The sequence below is a fragment of the Gossypium hirsutum genome, chromosome A01 (assembly GCF_007990345.1).
Source record: "Gossypium hirsutum isolate 1008001.06 chromosome A01, Gossypium_hirsutum_v2.1, whole genome shotgun sequence".
In the NCBI taxonomy this organism is placed as follows: domain Eukaryota; kingdom Viridiplantae; phylum Streptophyta; class Magnoliopsida; order Malvales; family Malvaceae; genus Gossypium; species Gossypium hirsutum.
In genome coordinates this window covers 110,150,524-110,177,217 of record NC_053424.1, presented here as the reverse complement: position 1 = coordinate 110,177,217, position 26,694 = coordinate 110,150,524, and the positions used below count along the sequence as shown (strand labels likewise).

General features: G+C 32.1%; 3 protein-coding genes and 1 non-coding gene across 7 annotated transcripts; 1 reads left to right on the top strand and 3 right to left on the bottom strand.

The window, feature by feature from the left end:
* Nucleotides 1-40: 40 nt before the first annotated feature.
* On the top strand, nucleotides 41-2,630 carry LOC107925450 (malate dehydrogenase 2, peroxisomal). The gene is made up of 9 exons (XM_016856138.2): nucleotides 41-464; nucleotides 540-755; nucleotides 909-1,223; nucleotides 1,349-1,438; nucleotides 1,525-1,608; nucleotides 1,899-1,934; nucleotides 2,033-2,122; nucleotides 2,209-2,303; nucleotides 2,395-2,630. Exons 1-9 carry the CDS (start codon nucleotides 402-404, stop codon nucleotides 2,465-2,467), a joined length of 1,062 nt encoding a protein of 353 aa, XP_016711627.1. The 5' UTR covers nucleotides 41-401; the 3' UTR covers nucleotides 2,468-2,630.
* A 73-nt stretch (nucleotides 2,631-2,703) lies between these two features.
* LOC107925449 (uncharacterized) lies at nucleotides 2,704-4,741 on the bottom strand. The gene is made up of 3 exons (XM_016856137.2): nucleotides 4,436-4,741; nucleotides 3,990-4,340; nucleotides 2,704-3,646 (listed from the first exon to the last, which is right to left on the bottom strand). The coding sequence occupies exons 1-3, from the start codon at nucleotides 4,541-4,543 to the stop codon at nucleotides 2,834-2,836; spliced, it is 1,272 nt and encodes a 423-aa protein (XP_016711626.1). The 5' UTR covers nucleotides 4,544-4,741; the 3' UTR covers nucleotides 2,704-2,833.
* Nucleotides 4,742-4,890: 149 nt separating this feature from the next.
* On the bottom strand, nucleotides 4,891-4,964 carry TRNAV-AAC (transfer RNA valine (anticodon AAC)). Its single transcript has one exon. It is a non-coding gene; the product is annotated as a tRNA-Val (tRNA).
* A 3,884-nt stretch (nucleotides 4,965-8,848) lies between these two features.
* LOC121229266 (zinc finger BED domain-containing protein RICESLEEPER 2-like) lies at nucleotides 8,849-16,464 on the bottom strand. 4 transcript variants are annotated; one of them, XR_005926994.1, is made up of 4 exons: nucleotides 16,217-16,464; nucleotides 14,913-15,044; nucleotides 11,715-11,788; nucleotides 8,849-10,706 (listed from the first exon to the last, which is right to left on the bottom strand). XR_005926994.1 is itself a non-coding variant. In XM_041113064.1 (3 exons), exon 3 carries the CDS (start codon nucleotides 14,629-14,631, stop codon nucleotides 13,390-13,392), a length of 1,242 nt encoding a protein of 413 aa, XP_040968998.1. In that variant the 5' UTR covers nucleotides 14,632-15,044; nucleotides 16,054-16,096; nucleotides 16,217-16,462; the 3' UTR covers nucleotides 13,065-13,389. The 4 variants fall into 4 exon arrangements, 2 of the variants coding, with proteins under 2 accessions (XP_040968998.1, XP_040968994.1); XR_005926995.1 differs by lacking the exons at nucleotides 8,849-10,706; nucleotides 11,715-11,788 and adding an exon at nucleotides 12,470-12,715; XM_041113064.1 differs by lacking the exons at nucleotides 8,849-10,706; nucleotides 11,715-11,788 and adding an exon at nucleotides 16,054-16,096 and having other exon boundaries at nucleotides 13,065-15,044; nucleotides 16,217-16,462.
* Between the last annotated feature and the right edge of the window lie 10,230 nt (nucleotides 16,465-26,694).

Genomic DNA, 26,694 nt, shown 5'->3' with positions numbered 1-26,694 from the left:
TAATAAATAATAATGAATTATAACTTAAATGATTTGAGGTATTTGGTTAAGAGGAGTAGCAGCTGTTGAAGTAAATGTTTGATCATATAACCGTAACAGGTTACAACATTCAGGCCCCAAAAGTTTGAGCAGAAAAATAGACATCTCAAGTATTTTGTCACCCTGAAAATAAACCCAGACCAAGTCTTTTAGAGCCACATTTCTCTTTGCGATTAAAGATAGGATAAGGACTTCAAAAACTAGTTTCCACACAAACTGAATATATTTATGTATTTATGTCAACTTCACCGTTATCTCTTCTTTTGGTCTTCTGTTTAAATCCATTCATTCTTTCCAAGTAGTACGTAATATTTTAACCCTCAACCCCCACTATCTGTCCATCTTTCAGTAAGAGAAAGGAAATGGAGTTTAGTTCAGACGCTAACCAGCGCATTGCCAGGCTCGCAGCCCATCTCCAACCTCAGGTTCTCTTCTATGTTAGTACAAGTTTTATTAAATAAGGTGGCTTGCTTGTTTATTATATGTGTTGGTTGTAACAGATGGACGAAAGTTCTATTTTGAGGCGAGCTGACTGTAGAGCGAAAGGAGGGTCACCAGGGTTCAAAGTTGCTATCTTAGGAGCAGCTGGAGGCATTGGCCAGCCTCTTGCAATGTTAATGAAGATGAATCCTCTCGTCTCGGTTCTTCATCTTTACGATGTTGTGAACTCTCCTGGTGTCACAGCTGACCTCAGTCACATGGATACTGGTGCTGTGGTAATATTTACTTCTCCTCCAGAGACTTCAATTATTCAACAGTGAAAACTAGTTTTCTAAGATACCATAGGCTATGCTTTTGAATGAAGAGCGAATTATTATGTCAATTATATGTAAAAATCGAGAGTAAGTGGAATGCTTTATTGGTTATAGGTACGTGGTTTCCTAGGGCAGCCGCAGCTTGAGAGTGCGTTGACCGGCATGGACCTTGTGATCATACCTGCTGGTGTTCCAAGGAAGCCTGGAATGACGAGGGATGACCTTTTCAACATCAATGCTGGAATTGTCAAGACACTTTGTGAAGGAGTTGCAAAGTGCTGCCCAAATGCAATTGTTAATCTGATCAGCAATCCAGTGAATTCTACAGTTCCAATTGCAGCAGAGGTTTTTAAGAAGGCCGGTACTTACGATCCAAAGCGACTTTTGGGAGTGACAACTCTTGATGTCGTCAGAGCTAACACTTTTGTGGTATGCATAACCATTTTATTGTATTCCTCATTTTCTTACATAAAGCACCAAGAAATCACATAGCATGTAGCAGACCATTTCTAGTTTTCACTCCTTAGATAACCATTTTTTTGTTTTGGGTACAGGCAGAAGTCCTGGGACTTGATCCTAGAGAAGTTAATGTACCGGTTGTCGGAGGTCATTCAGGAGTAACAATTTTGCCTCTTTTGTCACAGGTCTTCAATGTTATCTACAAATTTCACTTATTTTCACTTTTGGTAATCTATCATTAGTTGAATTTACTTGATTTCAATCTTTGCAGGTCAAACCTCCAAGCAGCTTCACCCCTGAAGAAACGGAATACCTAACAAATCGCATTCAAAATGGTGGAACAGAAGTTGTTGAGGTATAATAATGTTCTCTTTTTCTTACATAGATTGCAGAACCAACAAATGAAATATACAGTAGAAGTTAGAACATGTTTTGACATTTCTTAGTCTGGTCTCCTGCTGCCAATACTTCAGTCAACTACTAAGAAAATCGCATAAGCCTATCTGTATGTTTGGAAGTTAATTGTTAAATGCATAATGGCTAGTAACTAAGACCAAGTTGTTAGATAAAAAGGATTGACTACTGATAAAAATTGCTTTATTATTGTTGTTGTTATGGGTGAATTCATCTTTTTCACTTATGCAGGCAAAAGCTGGGGCTGGATCGGCTACCTTGTCAATGGTTGGCCATTCTACCTTCACTTTGTACAAGTTTTTTTTCTTAAAAAGTAGAAATTAATGGATAAATTAAACTAAAGGGAAGCCTTTAAATGTGTATAGGCATATGCAGCTGTCAAGTTTGCAGATGCATGTCTCCGAGGCTTGAGAGGAGATGCCGGAGTCATGGAATGTGCCTTTGTAGCTTCCGAGGTACCCTCTCAAACAAATTTTTTTCATGCCAACACCATCTTGTTGGTTTTGCATTTCCACATGTTCTTTAACAATCTCGATCTCAGGTTACCGAACTTCCTTTCTTTGCAACCAAGGTACGACTTGGTCGTACAGGAGCCGAGGAAGTCTATCAACTAGGGCCTCTAAACGAATATGAGAGGTATATGTTTTTGTCAGAAATATAAATGATTGTTATTATTTTAGGTAGAGATAGCAGATTATGCAGTGAACACCTGTTTGATTGTTAATAGGGTTGGTTTGGAGAAAGCAAAGGAAGAGTTAGCTGGAAGCATTCAAAAGGGCATTGCCTTCATCAAGAAATGAAATTGTTGCTGCTGAGCTAATCTTTTAATATAATATAATATAAGCTTCTTATATCTGTTAAAAGAGCTTTGTATATGTTTTGGCACTTAAGAACCTCTATTGAGATCTAAATGCCATTGATATACTCTTCTGGTTAATGCAGTCAAATTTTATGCTTGTAAAAGATTAGCATAGTTTCACAAAATAGTCTGCATCTTTAAAGCTTATTATTTTGTTCACAAAAAGTTGAAATAAAATTATATAAATTCATCTTTACCTTTATATTAAATATGTTAATGAGGGCACACGGAATAGAATAATCGATTCATCTCACCTTTACCGTTCTGTATAACTATTTAGACTCTTGATCCTTTTCCCTCTAACAATTTACAAGGTGAAAGGATTTGAAGGAGTGTAAACAACAGGTGTGGAAGACATGGTCATGTTCCTTGCTAGCACACGTGGTGCAATTGCATCCTCCACAGCAACAGGGTTAACCTGCATGATTCTCTCCGGTATAACAGTCTCGCCATCAACCTTAGCCAGTACCTCAAAATGCATACTCACTATCTCAGGCTTTGTCCTCCACTCTGGAAAGCCCTCCAAATTAAACCCATCTCCTTCTTTCAACTTCTTCTCGATCCCAAAACCAATCTTCACAAATGTTTGAGCTGACACATCAGCCTTCAGTAACTTAAAGTATCCTTTCTTGTTTGCCTTTGAATCCAGCACAGACGATAGCAGTCTCTCAAAACCAATTAAATTAGCATTGGAACCATTGATGGACGCAAAAGGCCACATTGTAGAGAAATGCTTTGGGGTTAGAACTTCAGCGGCTTCTCCTTGTAAATCAATAGTGGAGAGGGCATCCATGGTCTTAGTTTTAGACATTGAAGATAATTCCACAAGACCAGGTGCAAGTCGCTTAAGCTTCAACTTGTTATTTGAAGAAGATGGGACAGTAAGGGAAGTTGGGCCAACAATGCGAAGAGAAAGGAGTGGGGCGTCTTGGCTGCAAGAAGCACGACGAAGATGCTCGGCAAGAGCCATAAGACCAGATGCGAATCCATTATGAGTTCTGTTAAGAGGTAACGGAAGATCAATTGGATGGCGCAGGCTAACTGATCTTGCACCCTTGACAGTTACCACAGCGCCATCTGCTAACATTACCTTTTTCAAGACACCAGCATCCACATCATGCTGCATGATTTAACCATCGACAAGATTAATCAATTGACTTCAAAAGATTACACACACACACACAAAAGACACATCTTATAGTCATACCTAAATGGGCAACGGCCCCTAAAAGAGAATCTAAATTCAAACGCAAAAGCGAAAAACTACTACGTTCTTAAAAGAAGTTACTTTAGTACATCTTAATTTGCAGAGTCAGCAAATTCCCAAAATCCAACTACGGTACCTTTTTTTTTTTTTTATAATGCTAAATGCTAGGATTCTGAAGCACTACATTCCCTAGATCAAAACCTCAAAGAACAATGTTTTTTTGTTATAAGAGAAAAGGGAAAAAGATAGAACTCACGGGCAAGGAGATTCGCATATCTTTGGCATCTTGGATCCAGAGTTCCATGGGTCCAGCCAGCTGAAACGGGGCCAAAACGGGTAATCCATTGTCCGATATCCTCTTATGCTCCACCAACCCATTTTCAACTCCGGGTCTAGCTGGCTCTTCCACCCTAAAAATAGGCAAATCAACATATTCCCAACGATTTACATCCTCCAAGAGCTTAAAAGGAATCACTTTGTTATCGATTTCAATGTCGAATTCATATGCCACAGAATGGCCCACAAGGGCATCTCTGAGATCGAACCCTGAAATCTTAAAATCATCGGCTTGGAATCCCAATCCCTTCACAACTGCCTCTTTTAAATCCTATATAAAAACCTCAAAACCAAACCAATCAAATTCATATTTGAAAAAAAAAAAGAATCCAATTGAAAAAAAGAAAGAAAGAAAGAAAAGCTTACAGAAATGGCCTTAGGATAGGGAGTGGAAACCAAGGCGCTGGAAGAGGATATAATCGCAAATAAAACGAAAACCAACAGAACGTCACAAGATTTAGGATCGGCGATCATGATCGTTGTCCACCCACCGCAAACAACCACCGTAAAAGAAAAGAGGAAACCGAATTCGGAGTCGAGGTTAGAAGATTGTGGTTGGATATTTCTATAATCTTTTGGGTTAAAAGTAGGTGTGGGTAGTAGGGGAGGATTATAGATGAGTGGTGGAGGATGTAAGGGGAGGTGACGTGGCGTTATACAACCAATTAGAAGCGAAGAAATGATGCGAATTGAAAATGTGATTGGTTTGGATTTGCATGGGCCCCGTTTCCGTGTTAAGCGGGTGGGAGATTGATTGATTAAAGCGGAAAATCAAGAAGGTTCGTCCATTCGGTAAAACTAAACAAATATTGAGAATGATTTGGCGTCGCCCGGACTCGAACCGGAGACCTTCAGTGTGTTAGACTGACGTGATAACCAACTACACCACGACACCTTCAGATACCAGGCTTGAAATATTTGCTATAAGTTGTTTTTGTTAATATTACGCTCATTGCTATTTATAATTAACATAATTAAACTAGGTTAAATCCTGCTATTAGTCCTTGTTTTTTGAAAAAATGTGGATTTAGTCTCTATATTTGAAAATTTTTAAATTTCTAGTCATCATCAAATGATAACTATTTAATTCATTAAGTTAAGTTTTGCTATTTCTAAAATTTGATGCGGGAAACATATTATCATAAATGTAATGTCATATCAACTTATTATTTCCATATATTACTAACTAAAAAATTAGTTAAGGATTAATGACCGTCATTTGCATCTAGATTGAAATTTCACAATTCAAAAAGTTTTGTAACATAGAATGATTTCAATTAGAAAATATGAACTAAATCTACAATTATACACATAGTACAAGATTAATAATTGAATTTAACTAAACGGATTTAACTACGATGGTTTGTTTCAAGACAAAAATTTCACATTTTGAAAAGTATAGAGACTAAAATTTACCAATTTGGAAAGTATAGAGACTAAAATTGATGAGATTAAAATACAAAGACTAAATCAACAACTTTCACAAAATACAAAGATTAAACTATTGTTACTTTTAATATATTATTAATTCATAAATCAATTTTGATTATTTTTTTTTGGAAGGAATGAAAAATTTTGATAATTTAATATATTTATTTCGACTACCAAAAATATACATACCAGTTTTTATGGTTTCCATTGAAGTATCTTGCAAAGCACTTATGCTAATTGATTTTATTTATTTTTTGGATGTGATATTTATATTAAAATATAAATAATTTATATATTGTAATTCTCAAATAAATGAACTTAGAGTTAAAAATGAATGATAATAATACAAAATATGTAAGAAATTAACACATTATGATAAATTATATAAAATTTAAGATGAAGTGAGATAATATATATATATATATATATATATAAAATCGGCATCAAAGAGTAAATTTATATTTCAATTGAATCATTATTGATAAACTAAATAAAGCGAGATAGATGCAAGAATAATATGACCACAACACTCATACCCAAACGTGTACAAATATATATAGAACGAATTATTAGCATGTATATATAATTCATGACACTTTGAATTTAAAAATTACAAATATTAACATATGCAAATTATATACATAAACACAATACGATAGAAAAATGTCATGAAATCGAGATAAATAAATTATTAACATGTAAATTTTAACTAATTTTATAATATTTTGATTAAAAAAATAATAGGATGCTGAATATTTTGTTCTGGTTTCTAAAATAAAAATTCTTTAAATAACTAATTTTATCTTACTAGAAATACCCTCTCTTTCTCTCTCATTTTGTAAGCTCGAGGTAAGTTGTTTTGGATGCCCACCAGTCTTCTTCTTTCTTCTCTCCTTCCTTCCTTCCTCCTCTCCCTCCCTCCCTCATTTTATTTTCTTTGTTTTGTTTTCCTTTTGTTTCTTCCCTCGTTGTGTCTTTTCCTCCCCTTGTTGATGGTAGGTTTTCCCTTTTCTCGGTGGCAAGTGATCTAGGGTGCCGACACCCACCGTACCCTTTTCCTCTGCCTCTCCCCTCCCCTCTTTTCTTCTTTCCCCTTTCTTCTTCCTTCCTCCCTTTTTTTTTCTCTCTATTGTTGGCTCTTCCCTTATTGGTGGTAAGGGATGGATTTCCCTTTGTTGGGTCATTTCTTGTAGAGGTTTTCTCGAGCCTTAAAAGCTCATGTTTCTCAGATCCTATGTGTTTTGGTTTCTTGAGTCTTGTATGGCTTGTTTTGGCTATTTATGTTGTGTCCACCACCACCACCAAAGCAATGACTTGGAAAGGGGCTCAACAATTAAATGTGACGCGTTTGCTTTGTTTGCTAGCAACCTTTGTCCCAACGTGTTAGATTCATCAAAGGAGTGGCTTGAGTCCTCCTTTGCTCTCTCCCAGGTGGTGGAGGCTTGTTACAAGGGTAGTTTACTTTGTCTAGTATGACTTGACTTTATGTCAAGTGTGCATATCGTGTCTTGGTTGTAATCTCTTCTAAACTTCCAATGTATCCAAGATCGATAGTATCTCTTTCTTTGTATTGATGTTACAATTCTTTAAAAAATCTCATTAGATTAAATCTGAATATGTAGAACATATGTGATAGGTTAGGATTTGTATGGGGCACATTTTTGTGTTAAACGGGTGGGTGATTGACTAAACCACATTGTTTGGTGTATACAGTAAATTGTAAAACAACATTTGTGATAACCAACTACACCACAGACACCTCATGACTTTTCTATTGAAATGTTCATTATAAGTGTTTTCCATAGCTTACACTCATTGCTATGCTACCTGTCATACCCTGTCACACTTGGCTCCCCTAAGGACCCGAAATTAAAGAAGAGTCTGCGAGCTAATTGTATATAAATAGAAATTTACGAGCTTTAATGAGATATGTAAGAACTTAGGTGGCTAATTGAGAATGGTTGGATTTCAATTATTGTTTAGTTAGATTGGAACCTACTGGTTCCATAGTGGGTAACAAAATTATAAGGATTGAGTGGTGGCATTAGCTTGTGGAAATCGTTTTATTTGACTAAGAACCGTAGTATGTGATAACTATTTTTAATTATATCTCTTAGGTTGAATGTTATTTATTAATATTATTTACTGTCATTAATTATTTATTTGTTAAGTGAATTAAACAGATTAATTATAATATAAGGATTATTGATTTATTTTCCCTTGCTAGAGTTTATGCTAGTCTTAAATTCATAAAATTGGGATAACCGCTTGCATGAAATAGGTTTAAAATTGAAAATTGTTTTGTAAAATGATCGATCCACCTCGGTGGAGAATTTGACCTCTCTAGCCTAGGTCTACTGTTTAGGCTAGGTTGGGGAGGTTACACATTTACTAATCAACTTTCAATTGCATGCATAAACAAGGAATTAATTCAATCAGTCAATTGTGATTTATTCCATTACTCACCTTATACTCACCGGTTAATCCACTTCTGGAGTCTACCAACTCATCCACATTCGTTTTGGCCTCTAAGGCTCGATTCCTTTTTGCTTTGAATAAAAAGATATTTACTTTCCATTTTCATATATGCACACATTCAAAATTTCGAGCATCATATTAGTTCATTTCAATAAAAACAATTAAGCTTATTATTATTTTTTTGTAACACCCCTAACATGTATCCGTCGCCGGACTAGGGTTAAAGGCGTTACTAGACACATCGAAACATTTCAGGAATAATTCACAAACATCATCCACAAATTCATTCAAAATTGTAGTCATACATTACAATAGAGTCCCTTATATAGGTCATCAAGACCCTAAACATGCATTAGAAAGGGGTCGGGACTAAACCGAGCTAATACAAAATTTTTCGAAAATTAAACATTTTCCAAAGTTACAGAGGTCACATGCCCGTGTGAACAGGCCGTGTGCCTCACACGGCTTTAGACATGCCCGTGAGTCTAGACCGTGTCAAATCAAGGCATACATACTGACTTAATCACACGACCACAAGACATGCCCGTGTGCCTTGGCCGTGGTCGAGACTAACTTGGGTCACACGGCTAGCCACACGCTCGTGTGCCTTGGCCATGCTCAAGACTGACTTAAAATAGTAAGTTACCCTAGGGGACACACGGCCATGCAACATGACTGTGAGTCGCACACGGCTGAGACACACGCCCGTGTCTCTGCCCTTGTGGACAAAAATAGGCCATTTGAAAAGCCAATTTGCCACCCAATTTGGGTCAAACCTACAAGCATCAAACCAAGCACATTTGCACTATAATTTCAGCCAATTTCAATACCAAAACATACATCATTCATGCCATATTATTAACAACCAAATTCAAGCTTATAAACTATACTCAATCATATCAAATTATAAGCCAAAGTCATATTAAATCATATAGTTTCATAATCTCTAATCATACAATCAAATCTCATGCCAAAACCTTACCAAATTCCATACTAGGCACATTCCAAAAACTTACCAAATTGACCAACTCTCTTGGCCATCCAAAACACTTCACACATACCACTATTGTTTCACATATCATATACCAAAATCAAACCATAAGTTCAACCATAATTAAGCCATATCACATGGCTAAATATACACTTCACAAAACATATTCAATTACCTCTAGCCTATACATGCCATACTTCAATATATACATTTTTAAAAGGTACCAAAATATAGTTTGATAGTGTGGTGACGATCCTCGGTGATCCCCAAGCTCCCGATAGCTACGATATCTATAAAACAATGCAAACACACACAAAGTAAGCTTTCAAAAGTTTAGTAAGCTATATACAAATAAACTTAACAATATAAACATATAAGCATCATAATATACATATAATCTTTAACCATATGCTATCACAAAACACATAGCTCAAATGCATTTCACATATTCTCCATTCATTTGCACATAATGTATATGTTCTTATAATTTTGTCACATATAATCACTTGATCATAAAGATACATATACTTACCTTTCAACATCAAATATGATATACAACTTCAAACGTACCTGAATCAGATACACATATCATATTATCATTCATTTCTCGGAATTATTGTTGAACCGTTCGGAATCATAAGGATACGCGGATAACTCGGAAAGCTAGTATAATGCCAACGTCCCAGACGTGGTCTTACATGTAATCAAATATCGATGCCACTGTCCCAGACAAAGTCTTACATGAAATCAAGTAGGATGCTAACGTCCCAGACATGGTCTTACACGTAAATCATAAGTCGATGCCAACGTCCAGACGTGGTCTTATACGATAACACATATCGGATACTATGTCATGAAGTATGTATCCTAACTATTCCTAAGGTTCGTACGGGGCTTTTTGGACATCAGAACTTTGTCGATACTTTCTCGAATGTCTCATATTCAAAGCATAAAGCCATTCATCATTGTTCAATAACATATACGCATAAATAAACCATTTCAAATACATTTACTTGTATATAGACTTTATAACACCCTTAATCCCGTCCCGTTACCTGAATAGGATTACAGAGTATTACTAGTCATTACAGTACATTTGCACATAAAAAAGTATAAATGCAATATTATCCATCTAAATATAACTTCAATGGGTCCACAGTACTTTACAAGTGTAATTAAAATAAAACGGGACTCGATCGGAAGCTTATGAAATTTTCGTGAAAATTTAAATTTTCTTCTTTTGAACAGTACCACACGCCCGTGTGGCTAGTTTAACATGCCCGTGCGACTTGGGACATGCCCGTGTCCTAAACTCGAACACTGACTTTTAAACACGGCCATGACACACGTTCGTGTGGCCTGCCCGTGTACTAAACTGACTTTAAGACACGACCATGGCAACCAGGGTACACGCCCGTATACCAGGCCGTATAGACTCAATAATGAGCCTTTCACACGTTACTATCTAACCCTGCAAATATCAATCCACAACCAATACAAATACCAATACTAAACCATTCTAAACGCATTTTATATACTATCCAATACTTAACTTTAAACACTTAACATGTATCATTATCAATTATCAATGTACTTATTTCACTATTACAATCACAATCCAATATAACATACTTAAGACATCCTAGGTACATGCCATTATCAATAATTAACATGTTTACCGTATTGAGTTCGGGATCATCCTAGGATGCTGATTCGACAGACTGTCTTTAACCTAACCTGCACACGGAAACAAATCGTACGCTGAGTATAAACTCAGTGGTATTTCTATAAACCAATACTTAAAATATAACATACACATAAATTCATATAATGATCATAATTATTTAATCATTCACTTCATATATAAACTATTTATAATTCACTTATTCTTTATCATTTATTAACTCGATTAGCTTTTCAAATGAATTCATAAATCATCTAAACATTAATACTTTCCATTCGTATGTTTTACTCACACTTCGGTTCCCAATTCAGTATCAATAAACATTTATAGTATCAATCAATTTATCGGTTTCATACAGTAACATTCCGGCACTCTATAATAGTCAGTTATGCAGTAACAGTCATTTATTCAACAACAGTCAATTATTCCATAGCAGTCAACCTTTAATACTTTTAATTACCCCTATTAACATGACTCGGACCTAGACGGATACACGGATCCAACCAACACACCAAGGATAGTATACGGTGTTTCATCGGTCGAAGCCGGAATACACCGTAACGGTAACAGTCTCAATCACAGTACACAAAGTACCTCATCAGAATGCATCTGGAACAGTCACAGTCACGGTACACTAAGTACCTCATCGGAACGAATCCGAAACAGTCACAGTATGGCGACACTTATACTGTCTCATCGACACAAAGTCGGAATATCCCTAAACACTTCCAATCCTATGACATGCCAACTATATCTGACTAGCCCGTTACTGTTAATAGGGATTTCAGTAAACTTTCAAATTCTCAGTTTCATTTCAATACACTTTTTCATATCAATCCACATGCAATTCAATTTCAATACAATATACATTTTTCAATTTTCCATTCAATATTCACATATTCTATTCAATATCAATAATCACTAATAATTCATGAATTTTTATTCAATTCAATACCATAATAATAATAATAATAATAATAATAATAATAATAATACTTACCATTCATATAAATAATAAATTCAACAAATGATTATTAGATTCGATTTATAGAAATACAAACCGTAATTTCCGAGCTAACTCCCGTTGTCTTTGTCTTTTTCCTTGCTTAGCCGAGATTTCCCGAGACAACATTAGCTACAGGAATTTAAAAAATTATACCATTAATTTTCAGCACTCATTATAACAATTAATTGAATTTCTATTCAATTTACACCTTATTTCCAATTAGGTCCTAACTAATTCATTCATTTTACTAACTTAATTCATTCTCCATTTCTATTCAAATTCCATCCAAACTCAAATTTAACTAATAAATTTTCAGCTTATTTCATTAATTTTGAAATTTCCTCAAACTAACCCCTACAACATAAAACTTATGAATTACTTTACAATTCAATCCTTATTTCATTTCTAACTTGAATTTCTATCAATTTAGCCCTTAATTCATCATTTTATTTAACATAAACAATATCTAGAAATCTAATAACTTTCAAAATCTTAACTTAATTTCATCAAAACCTTGTTCCAAGGCTTCTAAAACATCAAAATTAAGTAAAAAGGGCTAAATTGACTTACCTATTAAACTTCCAAGCTTCAAAATAGGGGTGTTCATTCGGTTAACTGACCCGAAATATCATTAACCGAATTAACCGACCTTTCAAAATTTTTAATCGTTAACCGAACTAAAATTTTTTCAAAAAAAATTAACTGAACCAAAATTTTTCGGTTAATTTGGTCGGTTAACCGAATTAACCGAAAATTATATTTTTTTATTTGTGGTTAAAAATTAACCGAATTAAACGAGTTAACCGAATTAACCGAATTAACCGAATACCCGAATTGAATCACTACATAATTAAAAACATTACATAAGTCTTTGAATCACTACATAATTAAAAATATTACATAAGTCTATGAATCACTACATAATTTAAAACATTACAAGTCTTGGAATCACTACATAATTAAAAACATTACATAAGTCTTGAAATTAACACATAATTGAAATGTAAGTCTTTAATATTTTCCATTTGTATCCATGTCTTCTCTCTAAAAGATCTCCTTTTGCATTAAATACACAACAAAAAAAACACATGTACAACAATTTAGCATATAATAGAAATATATCCATTTAAAAAAATCAAATAATATAAACAAACAAATAGATTATAAGTTAACAAAAATAAGATAGTAAGCATACCCTTCAACTCACGAAAGCTCATGAATTTAGGGTAGGCTCTGATGCATTCCAAGAAAAGTCTAAACATTGAATCAAATAAATAAGTAGGAGTGATATGGTAAAAAAATTGAAACTATTAAAATAAAATAATAAATATACCATTTTCAATCTTGTCAAGCTCTTGGATTTGTTCTTCAATCTTTTTGATGTCTTCTTGTGATGATGATTTTCGAATCCAATCTTGAGTACACACAAGAGCTTGTACAATTTTAGGAGTTAAAGAACTCCTATATTGATCAAGCACACGTCCCCCGGTGCTAAATGCAGACTCTAAAACAACCGTAGAAACCAGTATAGCTAACACATCTCTGGCCATTTTTGAAAGAGTGGGAAATCTAGGGCTATTCACTTTCCACCACAATAAAATATCAAAATCTTCAACAAATTCCTCAGTAGCCTCAGCTAGATATTTATCCAACTCAGATGTTTTATCCTCACCACAAATTTCCAACTCACGCTTTTTATACAAAGCTTGCATTCGGCTTTTCATTTTTTGTTATGGTTCATCGAGAGAAACGTGTGTTGACACACTCGATTGGCTGCAAGTACTATGAAGTGAAGGCTTATACTCATCAAACAATTCATACAAAAATTCCTTCAATTTTTGCATCATTTCAGAAGCTTTTTCAGAACTAGACATTTCACTAAGTGCAAATTCAAGATACTTTAGTTTTTGTCTAGGATCTAAAATACAAGCAACAAACATAAGCAAATTCATCTTATCAATATCACCCCAATACTTATCATACTTCTCTTTCATCTTGATGGCCATAACATTGAAATCAACATTACTATTTAACTGAGCATCTCGTAAAAGAATATCAATTTCAGAAAGCTCATCAAAAAAATTATTGGATGTGACATATGAAGTGCCAGATATACGCAAAGTGACTTCATAAAAGTGTTCCAAGAAATCCCTCAAGTCTCTAACATTAGTCCAATCATCCACACTAGGCCAACCCTCTCCCCTTTCAAGTTCAGCCCTAAAGTTTGTATCTTGCTCCTCAAATCTCTCAAAAGCTCTCTCAATGTTTTGAGCAGTGTCTAACATTAAGTAGGTCGAGTTCCACCTAGTACAAACATCAAGACACAACATCTTCTTGCACTCTATCTTTTCCACCACAACACACTCCTTAAACTTTTGTAATTTAGCTGGAGATTGTCTCACATATCTAACCGCCCCCCTAACACGTTCAACAGATTTATTCATTTCCTTTAAGCCTTCAACAACAATCAAATTCACAATGTGTGCCATGCATCTCATATGAAGATATTTACCATTTTGAACTAAACCCCTTCGAGGGTTCAATTTTTTTCTCAAATAACCAATAGCAACATCATTTGAACTTGCATTATCAACAGTAACAGTAAACAACTTATCAATTCCCCAAGTCAACAAGCATTTCTCAATCACCATCCCAATGGACTCACCCTTATGACTAGAAATTGGACAAAAGTTTAAAATCTTTTTATTCAATTTCCAATCGTTATCAATAAAGTGACACAAATAATTAACTCTTTGCAAAGAAGTCCATGTGTCAGTAGTTAAGCAAACTCTAGAACAAGAACTTCTCAAAAGTTGTTTTATCTTGACCCTTTCATCTAAATACAATTGATAAACATCCTTAGTCATAGTAGTTCGTGAAGGAATATGAAACCTAGGACATGCCACAAACATAAATTTCTTAAAGCCTTCACTTTCAACAAACTTGAAAGGTAATTTATCAATCACAATCATTTGTGCTAATCCTTTCCTACATGCTTCTTGATCAAATCTCCAAGTTGAAAGATGCCCTTCCCCCCCCCCCTCTAACTCCCTTTCTAGGTAAAACTAGTTGTCCTTGACTAGGGTCAACAACATTGCTAGGATTTTTCTCACATGAACCAATATGATATTTCAATGACCCTGTACCATTTTTTTTCACATCACAACAAAATTCCTTTTGACAATAATTACATTTAGCCTTACTTGTACCTTCACTATTAATAATCTTAGTGAAGTGAGACCAAACTTCTGACCTTTGAGGAGTGGCTTTTCTTTTTCCAGTAGTCACATTTGCTTGGCTTGAAGCTCCAACTCCTGAATTTTCAGAATCTATTGAAGTAGGAGGTGTAACACTACCCTCAATAGATGTTGGTTCGGTGGACATTCTACAAGAAAAAAATTATATAATAAATTAAAATACATTTATAATATTAAAATACATATTTATAATATTAAACAATTTTCATAAAATACGAGGATAAACAAAGTAAATAGAATACTTGTTAAATAAAATTTATAATAAAAATTAAATAAAATATTGGTACAATTAATGAACCAATTTTCATGCGTAGTTGAAAAGAAGTTGGATGTGAAGATTAATGAACCAATTTTAATAAATGATTTCTTTTCAATTAATGAACCAATTTTCACATTACAATTAATAAAGACTAATGAACCAATTATACAACAGTAGCAAAAAGCCAAAAAGAGAAAATGAGAAATGGACAGCAAGTTATAAAACAGTTGTAAAACAAATGAATATGACATTGACGCAATTGTTATAAAACAACAGTTATATGGAGGGCAAACGTTATTAACAGAGTTTGAATTTTGGTTGCTAAGTGTGAACAAAAGATCTGTTGTTCTAAATTTTTATGTATGAGTCCTATAAAAAACACAATTTATTTATGTATGGTAAATTGTGTCGTCTCTTTTTTTTTATATATTTTATATTAGTTTTATGGTTTATGTTTGGAGTTTATAGCTGTTTTTTTTAAATACTATGTTTAAAGTTTAAAATTATGTTTTTCTTAAAAATGTAATGTACCTTACTATTATACTTAACACTTATTGAGTTAATTGTGTAATTTTAAATATATATATTATCTGCTTTTATAATTTACTTATTGGATTTATTTTATAAATTTTGTAATTAAATAAATATATATAGTGGTTGAAAGTGAATATTGAAAACTGTAATGAGGAATAAGGAGAATAAAATAATTAAAGTTAGGAATGTAGCTATTAGGAGTAGTGGGAAGCATGAAAGGGATGACATCAAGCACGGTGGCCTCAGAATGTGTACTGAAAATGGTTGAAGGAGGAGAAATAAGTTTGATCAACGCAAGTGAGCCTCAACAGCTCGCACCCTTTGCCGCACATTTTGTTTCTAACCTTGATCTATATCAAGCTTGCAATTTCGCTAACTTTGCCGCTACTGGACAGCAAGTTAAATCGGGTTGGTTTAGAAATATTAAGAAACAAAGGAAAGTAAGGCTAAAAATTAAAATATTCTTCTTTTATTTTTGTTATCCTTCATCAGAAGTTCATCTCTTACCTATTGCTTTCTTTGGACCAGCCGACCAGCACTTTGTCCTTAGCTTCACGAGACACACTAGCGGGTTGCAGCAAGCCGTAGCTCCAGCCTCCAGCAGCTATGATACTTTTGAAGGATTTGGCCTTTTGGGAGATTTTGAAGGTTTTGAGAGATTTCAAATTTTTATTAGGGATTTCAAACTTGAAAAGTTGGGGTTTCTTTTTTTTCTATCGTGGGAGTGTGAGTGAGTAAGGCTGTAGGGGTGTTTTAGTTTTAGTAGATTTTTACTTTTAGATTTTTATTTTTATTTATTAAATTATTTGTATTGGGTTGGGTTAATTAAATTAGGTAATTGGGTTGGGTTTAAATATATTAGATTGGGTTTTATGTTGGGTTGGGTTTGGGTAAATATTAAATAGTAGACTAGTTATAAATTATAATTTTATATATTATTTTTTTGGTTAACCGAAAAAATTCGGTTAACCGACTTCTTTCGAACCGAATTAACCGTTAACCGAAAATTTAAAAATTTATTAACCGACCCCCGACCGAAAAAATTAGATTAACCAACCGATTAACCGAATTGGGTCGGTTAACCGAATTTTTTCGGTTTTAACCGAATTGTGCAAACCCCTACTTCAAAATCCCTATTTCCCCTTTTTCCTTTCTTTCCTTTCTTTTTCTCCTTCTTTCGCCCCTGTTTAGTTTCTTCTCTGTTTCTTTCTATTATTTTTCGTTTTCTTTTTCTTTTTCTTTTTCTTTGTTTTGTTTTATATATAATAATAATAATAACTTAATAATATACTTATATAATAAGTAAATATACATGTATTTTACAAACGTACATATACTAATATTATACATGTCACTATACATACCATACATTTGTCAACTTTTTATTTATTTTTCACATAAAAATATTATAATAATTATTTAATTAATAAATACTTTTTATAAATAATAAATATCTATTAATACTTAAATACAAGCATTGCAAGTGTATGTATTTTTATTAATACACTTGTACCCAATCATTGCCACACATTTGTCTTACTTTTATTTATTTATCATATAATATCAATTTAATAATAATAAATACATTAATATTTACTTAAATAATAAGCAAATACACACATGTATTACAAATGTGTGTATTATATTTATTACACTTGTATTTTATTTTTTCCATACACTTGGCACTCTTTTTGGCTTTTTTACTTATTTAGTCCTTTCAATTTTCTTTATTCTATACTTAAATTTTTACACTTCATTCAATTTAATCCTTTTATCCAATTATCCTTAATTTAAGCTAATTCACTTAATTAAACTCTAATTAACCACTCGATTAACTTCGTAAATATTTTTAATAAATATTTACGAATCCATTTTTCAGAAACGGGACCCAAAAATAAACTTTTCCGGTTACGGTAAAATTCGGGTCATTACAGACTTACCTCGTACGGATTCGAATTGACGGAATCGACTACTCAACGACTTTCGACTTTCCCTGATCGAATTTAGTTTTCTTTAGTTCTTGATCTAAATCAATTCAAATTTAAATCTTTTATGCACCAAATCATTCAAATCAATCCAAATATGCATATTTAGGACATTTTACAAATTAGCCCTCACATTTTCACATTTTAACATTTTAGTCCATAATTCATAAAATCACAAAATACACCAAATTTCTTTAGACATATGCTTGGCCGAATATTCCTATAGCTCATACAAGCCCACATATTTCATTTATTTCACATTCTAGTCCCTAAAAAACTCATTTTTACAATTTAGTCCATTTTACTTAAATTCATCAAAAATTCAAAGATAAAATATACTAACCCAAAACATATCTTTCATTTTCCATCAACTAACTTCGCAAAGCTTACAAAATCAACAATGGCATAACTCAAAATCATCATTAAAATCAGAAATTAAGATATGGGCTTGATAGTATACAAAGTAACAATTACAAAAACGTAGAAATTATCAAAAATCGAACAAAAATGCATACCTAATTAGCCAATATGAGTGCCGAAACCCTAGCAAGCTTTTTATTTTCTTTTTCTTTTTGATTTTCGGCAATATGAACACTAATGAACCAAATTTTATGTTTTGTTTTATTTATATTAACATAATGTGCTAATTACCATAATAACCTTAATGATAAAACATAAAACTCATTTAATTCATGCCCATAATAGTCCACTCAAGTTAATAATGGCCTATTAACAACATAAGGACCTCATAATTAAAGAGCCACAGCAATTAAACACTTCTAACATATGGCAAGCAACTTTTACATTTTATGCGATTAGGTCCTTTTTATTAAGTTGAGCACACCAACCATTAAATTTTTATATGAAATTTTCACAGATATAAATTCACATATAACAAGCATGGAAAATAATATTAAAATATTTTTCTGACTCGAATTTGTGGTTTCGAAACCACTATTCTGACTAGGGTCTAAACCTGACTGTTACATTTTCTCTATTAACCCAACTTGAACTCGGACGAATATACGGATCGTCCAACCAAAACACCAAATTGGCATTGAAGTGCATTAATATAAAAATCAAGTAAGGGAAATTGGCACATAATGTTCATATTGGTGCTCGAAGTGCATCCTGGTGCACAAAGCACATACTAGCACACAAAGTGCATCCTGGCGTGTAAGTGTATAAACCCATACACAATTCAATCCTATGACATGTTAATTATATCCAACTCAGCCCGACTAGTTAATAGGGTACTAATATTCAATTCGCATTACATTATGCACAATTCATCATCAATCTATCATATAAATAACATATTTTCAACTCAATTTCATACCAATCATACTTTATCAATTTAATCATACTACTTCCTATTTTATTCAATTTAGTCCTTATTTAGGTATTTAGACTCAACCAAATCAATTCAATCGAAACATTTCATATTGTCACCATAGAATTATCCTAGAAACTCATCAATCAATAAACATGCATACAAAAATCAAATATTTCTATCTTGAATCATAAAAGTACAAATCGAGGTTTCGCATGTCACTTGTTGACGATTTTTTATTTTCCTTTCCTTCTCGTCTATTCTGTATTGTTGATAGCTATGAATAATTATAAAAACACATTATATTATCAATTTCCAGCCAAAACAGAACCAAATACTAAATTTCACTTTCAATTTAGTCCCTAAACCCGATACAAGCAAAATTTTATATCCAGACCTTCAAGTTAAAACCCGATTTCACCAAAACTTGTTAAGGACCCTCTATTTTCTATCATATAAAAATTAATGCCATATTTTTATTTTATTCAATTTGGCCCCTAATTTACGAAACTAACAATTAAGCATTACAATTTAGTCCTTTTCATATGCTAAGCTTAATTTTTAAAAATTTAACACCTAAATCATTCAATTCTCAACCATTGAAACTTTCTAAAACTTTAACAGTTCCAAAAATTAGTACATGGGTTACTTAAATTAAGCTCCTATGATTCAATTTCCATAAAAATCAAAGAAAAATTACTAGGGACTTACTTGAAATTAAGGCAAAAAAGCTAGAAAACCCTACAATGGCATCCTCCCATTTTGTTTCAAAGCTTTCGATATTTAGAGAAGATGAAATTCACCTTTCCTTCCACTAATTTCACATATATATTGTCGAAACCTTTTTTTGAAATCAACTTTTATTTAAAAAAAGAAAAAGAAAATGGGAATTGCCACTAATCACTTTTAGCAGGTGTGATCGGGTTACCTCGTAATCTAATCATTTTAATAAGAGGTTTGATTTATTAAAATAATATTTTTTTTGTCCACAAAAATCTAGAAAATAGGTTCAGGAGTCAGTTACACAGGAGGAAGGATTAGCACCATCGTTACGCCCAAAATTGGTACCTAATTGATTACTTAATGTCTTTAGTGTCAAAAATTGAAAATTTGAAGAGATTCTAGAACACGACCCCACTTTGCGTAACGTTATTATTTAAATCGCTTAAATAAATCAAAACGAATGTAAAAGGCTCTCTTATCTCGAGACAACAAGAGGTCACATCTTGTCAGTTGGGACACAACATCTCGAATCCTCGAAAATAAGCTCACTCTTTATTTTAGTTACTATTTAAATCTCATATGTTTAAATTTTAAGAGGAATGTTCGGTTATCTTGGTTCAAAGAGAAAGTCGAACCCCGTAAGTTAGGGCACGACCTTTCGAATCTCTAAATACGAAACATTGTCTTAATTTTAAAATTTTCTTTTTATGCATCGAGCAAAAATTAACGTAACACTTAAAATGATATATATTTAATTTATTCGGGTATGGTATAAAAACGGAAAAATATGTTTAAATGTACTTGGCACGAATATTAGCACAATATAAGATAACGGGTAAAAAAATGATGACATAACAAGTAGATAAATCAATAAAACGAAAATAATATGCTAGTGAATAATGATAATACACTATAATGATGATAAAATAAATAAATAAAAATACCAATTTAATAATAATCGCAATAATTATACTAGTAACCGTCATAGTATTAACATAAATAATAACAGTAATAATAATAACGACAAATAATGCATAATAAGATGGAAATGCAAACATTATAAAAATAAAATAAGAGCAAAGAAATAATAAATAAATAAACAAAATAAGAAAAATGAAATGTTAAAATTAAATAAATAAAGGGTTCAATTGTAATTAAATTAAAATTTAGGGCATAAATTGTAAAATATAAATAAATAGTTAAATACGAAAATAAATAAAATAGAAATTAAATGAATTAAGTACTAATTCGGGGATTAAAGTGAACTTAAAAGCATAATTTTAAATAAAATAAGTATATAAAATATTAAAATAAAAATGCAAAAGTATTTAAAATAAAAAATAAAAAATAAAAAAGGGACTAAATGGGCGATTATTCCAAGTTTTATTATGCGCTCTATTTCTTAGAGACTAAATGGTCAATGACTGAAATAAAAAGAAAATAAACTTAAATGGATAAATTTTAAAAAGAAAAAAGGGCTGGAATTAGAACCAAAATAAAACACGTGTAAAGGAGGAGGGACTAACTGGGAAGGTATTCCCAAGCCCTCTAAACGCACCGTTCTATAGGGGACGAAAATGAAATAAAATCAAAATTTTGTAGTAAAAATTAAAAGAGAAAAAAGAAATGAGACTGGATTGAAATGCCATTGAAAAGAGGAAAGACCGAAAGCATAAATATCCCCTCCAAGCGGAAACACGTGGATCCTAGGGGATGGATCAGGTCCGGCCGTGGGTCGTGGGTCGCATCAAATTGACGCCATTTTGACGTTTGAAATGAAATCCCAAAACAACGCCGTTTTGCATGGGTTATATAAGTAAAAAAAGTTAGAAAAAAAAATCAATTTACCTGTTTTTTTTTAAAAAAACCTTAGCTCTCTCTCATTTTTCTCTCAACCATCCCATGACTGGCCATCAAGTCCGGCGAGGCCCATGACGGTCGCCGATCGTCGGCAATGGGCTCCGCCATTCCTGATGGCTGAAAAATTCCAAAAGGTCCCTCTTTTTGGCCTTTTTCCGTGGAAAACTCCGATTTGGAGTCAAATAATACTATTTTAAAGCTTAAACCCCAAATGAAAGAAAAACCTTTCAGTTTCCAATGCCCTCTCCGCCGTTGCCTTGGCCGAATCCCAAAGGATCCAATGACCTTTTGGACCAGAAGGGGTAACGACGGTAGTGCGAAGACTAATCGGCGGGTAAATGTTCTCTTTTTGTTTATTATTTCGAATCTAAAAAATAAAATAATCACCTTGTTTTCTTTTGATTTCTCATTGTTCTTCGAATTTTTTTTGTGATTTCTACTACCTTTTATTTTCAAAAGGAAAAAAGATCCCTTTCTGTGTTACAAAAATCAGTTTTTATAACTGAGAAAATATTACAATATATGTTTTTCGATTGTTTGCTTATGCTTTTTTTCCTTTTTTTTGTATTTCTTGCAGGGGCGGTAAAAGTCAACAATGTTGCTGTTGCCGTTTTGGTGCAAAGGGAAAGTTTTTGGGTGCTACGTCCACTGAGATGTCAGGGAGCAGCACGACAAAGAGGGCTAGGGCTTTTAGTTTTACTGAAAATGAGTTTAGGTTGTGGGCTTGTAATTGGGTTTTAGGGATTTTAATTATTTTGGGCTATTTTAGGTTTTAAATTTTTTTTTTTGTAAATGGACTGTTTTTAATTTGGACTTTAAAATTTTTTTATTTTATTTAGTTTGGTTTGGGCTCGGGCAAAAATAGCTTATTACAGCTGCCGCTCTTTACTCGTTGACATATAACAAGAATGGAGCAAAGATTAGGTAGGTTTTTACCTTCCATCTCGGTCAAGATCAACGCTCTTCCAAAAAAGACTTTCTTTACCACATAAGGTCCTTCCCAGTTGGCATTTACATTTCTCTAAAACTGTTTTGTATGGGAATGATCTTTTTCAATACCAGGTCTCCCTCATGGAATTCTCTAAGGCGAACATTTTTTTCATAAGCTCACATCATTCATTTTTGGTACATCTGACCATGACGGATAGCTTTAGTTGATCATATCGGGATTGAATCCATTCTGCTTCATCTAACTTCACCTCTGACAAAAATCAATGTAACACCCCCTAACCCTAAACCGTCACCAAAAAGGGTTATGGAGCATTACCGGAGTTTACAGAATAATTACACACAATTCTATTATTTTCTTATGTTCATGTCAAAGCTGTCTTCTTGAGAAGCAGTCACTAAAATATTTATAACTGGAGCTACGAAACTTAAAATTAAATTCTGTTATTTTTCCTTAAAACTAGACTCATATAACTTTCTACCATAAAATTTTCAGAATTTTTTATTTAGCCAATTAGTACAGTTTATTCCTCAAAGTTACCCCTGGTCTGCTGTTTGACAGCTTCGACCTTTCTTTACTAAAATTTAATTATCTCATAGCATAGGACTCGGATGATGTTCCTGTTTATTTTTATTGAAAATAGACTCATTAAAGATTCTAAGTATATAAATTATAGCCCGTAATTATTTTTATACAATTTTTAATGATTTTTCCAATTCAGAATAGGGAATTCCAAAATCAATCTGATATTGTCTCACAAAAATTCAAATTCATACCAAATTAGTCAAATCCTATTTTATACCATAACCAAACCTAAATTTATTTATTTCATCCTTACATTTACAATTTCAAAATGACACACACACAAGGCATCCTAGGTACATACCATTACCCATAATTAACACACTTTACCTCATTGAATTCGGGATCGGCCTGAGATGCTGATTCAACGTCCTATCTTTACTTAACCTGCGCACTGAAACAAACCGTACGCCGAGTATGGTATACTCAGTGGTATTTCTATAATCTGAACATTTAATAATAAAACAAATACTTAAGATCATAATAACAATTACAATTATTCAATTATTTATTTCATAGATAAATTTCAACTACTTACCATATAAATTTTATACAAATCATATAATAATCACAATAACATAATTGTTCAATTCTTAAATAAATCCATTATTATTTACTTCATTCTTCTCTTACTATTCGGTATAGCTTTCCTTAATTTATTCACAATTCAATATCAATAAACTATATTCAACTATGCATTTATCAATTATATTCCATTTTAATTCATTTCAATAACAGTCAATTTTATTTATTTCATATCAACTTACTATCTCTGATAGCTTTCACTATATACATATGATTCATATATCTCAAATCACATTTCAATTCATCAAGTGGCATCATATATCATCAATTCGAACTCCAATCATTTCATGAACCTTTGGTTCATATTTTCAATCTCATATCTAAATTTCAATTCTCAATTCAATTTCTCATTTCATTCCAATAGCTCAATCAATCAAATTCACTCGATTTATCTTTTCACTTATTTACCCCTATTAACAAACCCGGACTTTGACGGATACACGGATTCCAACCCAAACACACCAATACGGCACATTGTACCTAAAACGATACATAGTACCTGATCAGTATACAACACATAAAGTGCCTAAAACGACACACGAGGTGCCTGACACGACACACGAGGTGCCTAAAATACGATGCATAAAGTGCCTGATCGGTAAAGCCGGCAAATCCCATACACTTTCAAATCCTATGACATGCCAATTATATCCGACTCAGTCCGACTAGTTAATAGGGTATTTCATTCATTTTCTCAATTTAATAATTATTTCATCAATATACCATTCTGATAATCACATATATTCATCCATTTTCACAATTCATACAATTTCATTCAATTCAACAAATATATTTCAATTATTCACATTAATTCATAATTCAATACAATTCAATTCACTTTTCAATATCAAATATTCAAATATCACAATCTCATATATCCATATCAATTTCCTCATATTTCCAATCAATATAATTTTTCAATATAACATTCATTCAATATTCAAATTTTTACATAAATCATATATTATTATATATTTCAATCAATATAAATTCAATCAAAATGATTTCATTCAATATAAATTTGATAAATTCATCACATACCAAAATCAATCCATTTCAATTGTAAAACATCATAATTCTAACACTAACAATTGTCATATGTATATAAATATAACAAATAATGACTGAGTTCGGATTATAGAAATACAAACCATATTTTCTCGAGCTAACTCATCAACGATCTTTTCTTTTCCTTTAGATGCCGATGCCTCGTTTTCCTTGTTAGCTAAAAATCATAACAATATACATTATTAATTACAACATTAATTTAAATAATTAATTAAATTTCTACTCAATTTATGCCTAATGTTCGTTTGGTTGCAACTCCCAAATTTTCTTCATACTTTATCCGGAATTATTACTTTGTTGTTCTGGCTTCATCAAGAACTTTATGTTTCATCCGAATATATTACTTTATTACTCTAGTTTCAACAAGAGCTTCATATTTCATCCGGATAACTTAGTTCTTTTCTCTTTTTTTTCTTCCTGTGTGAAAAACCCAATAAAACTCTTGCTAGTCGAAAATTCATATATTTATTTCATACTTCAATTCTATTCATTTTCTTCCATATTCATCCTAACTATCAAGTATTCATAATATAACTCTAATTTAAAATTTCTTTTAATTTAATCCCTCTAATACAAAACTTATAGCTTAACTTACAATTTAATCCTTTATTAATTCTAACTTAAAATTTATTCAATTCCATCCTTAATTTATCTTTTTCTTCAACATGAACCATGCTTAGAAATCTCATAACTTTCAAAATTTCCACTTAAAACAAGTAGTATTTATCTCTAGGATTCCAAAAACTCAAAAATCATAAGAAAAGGGGTTAAATTGACTTACCAAATTAACTTGGAACCTTTAAAACCTTATTTTTCCCTTTTTCTTTTCTTCCTTTCTCCCTTCTCTATTTCGTCCCCTGCTATTCTGTTTCTTTCCTTCTTTTTATTCTTTTTGTTTCTTTCTTTTGTTTCTTATATATATATAATGACAATAATAACTATATTAAAAATCTATTTAATAACAAATATTTATTTAACACTTGTACCAATTATTTTTATACACTTGTTTTTCTTTTCTTAAATATATATATTTAATAATTTAACAATATACTTATATAATAAGTAAACATATATGAATTTTACAAATGTATGTATACTAATATTACACATGTCATTATACATACCATACATTTGTCATTCTTTTCTTTATTTATCAAACAAAAATCTCATTATTTAACTATTTAATTAATAAATATCTTTTATTCTAAAATTAAGTAAATATACAATTATATTCCAAGTGTTCAAATACATATACTACACTCGTACAATTTTATCATCATACATTTGTCTTTATTTCAATTTATTTTATAATATAATAATTTAATATCAATTAAATAATAATAACCATAATAATAAATTAATTAATTAATATAAGAAAATCCTAGACTCTTCCATCTTTTGCCGCCTAAATTCATACATTAGGCATAATTCCTTATTTGGTCCTTTTTATTTTCTTTTAATCTACAATTCAACTTTCATCCTTTATTCAATTTAGTCATTTTTCCTAATTACTCTTAATTAAGCTAAATTCACTTAACTTCATAAATATTTTTAATAAATATTTTCTAATCCATTTTTCAGAAACAGTGACCCGAAAATACACTTTTCTAATAACCTTAAAGTTCAGGTCGTTACAATCAAAGAGAAGGAATCTCAACTTTAATGGGCAAAACTGCATCCTTGCCCAGGTAGAGGTCCTGACAGACGTTCGATAAGCATAGAAGGCAAATGGTAGCTTCTCATGCCAATCTTCATAAGTCTCAGTCATTTTCCCCACAATCTTCTTAATGTTCTTATTGGCTACCTCTACCGCACCATTCATTTTAGGGTGATATAGTGACGAGTTATGGTGTTTGATTTTGAATTGACTACAGACCACCGCTATTGTATTGTTGTTCAA

Bases quoted from the DNA above. Each gene is read 5' to 3' on its own strand.
- LOC121229266 (XM_041113064.1), bottom strand. From the start codon at position 14,631: ATGATTGTGATTGATAAATTACCTTTCAAGTTTGTTGAAAGTGAAGGC.
- LOC107925449 (XM_016856137.2), bottom strand. From the start codon at position 4,543: ATGATCGCCGATCCTAAATCTTGTGACGTTCTGTTGGTTTTCGTTTTA. The intron at 4,341-4,435 runs GTAAGCTTTTCT...GTTTTTATATAG, and splicing joins CCTATCCTAAGGCCATTTCT to GATTTAAAAGAGGCAGTTGT. The intron at 3,647-3,989 runs GTGAGTTCTATC...TAAATCATGCAG, and splicing joins ATATGCGAATCTCCTTGCCC to CATGATGTGGATGCTGGTGT.
- LOC107925450 (XM_016856138.2), top strand. From the start codon at position 402: ATGGAGTTTAGTTCAGACGCTAACCAGCGCATTGCCAGGCTCGCAGCC. The intron at 1,609-1,898 runs GTATAATAATGT...TCACTTATGCAG, and splicing joins GTGGAACAGAAGTTGTTGAG to GCAAAAGCTGGGGCTGGATC. The intron at 1,935-2,032 runs GTTGGCCATTCT...AAATGTGTATAG, and splicing joins GATCGGCTACCTTGTCAATG to GCATATGCAGCTGTCAAGTT.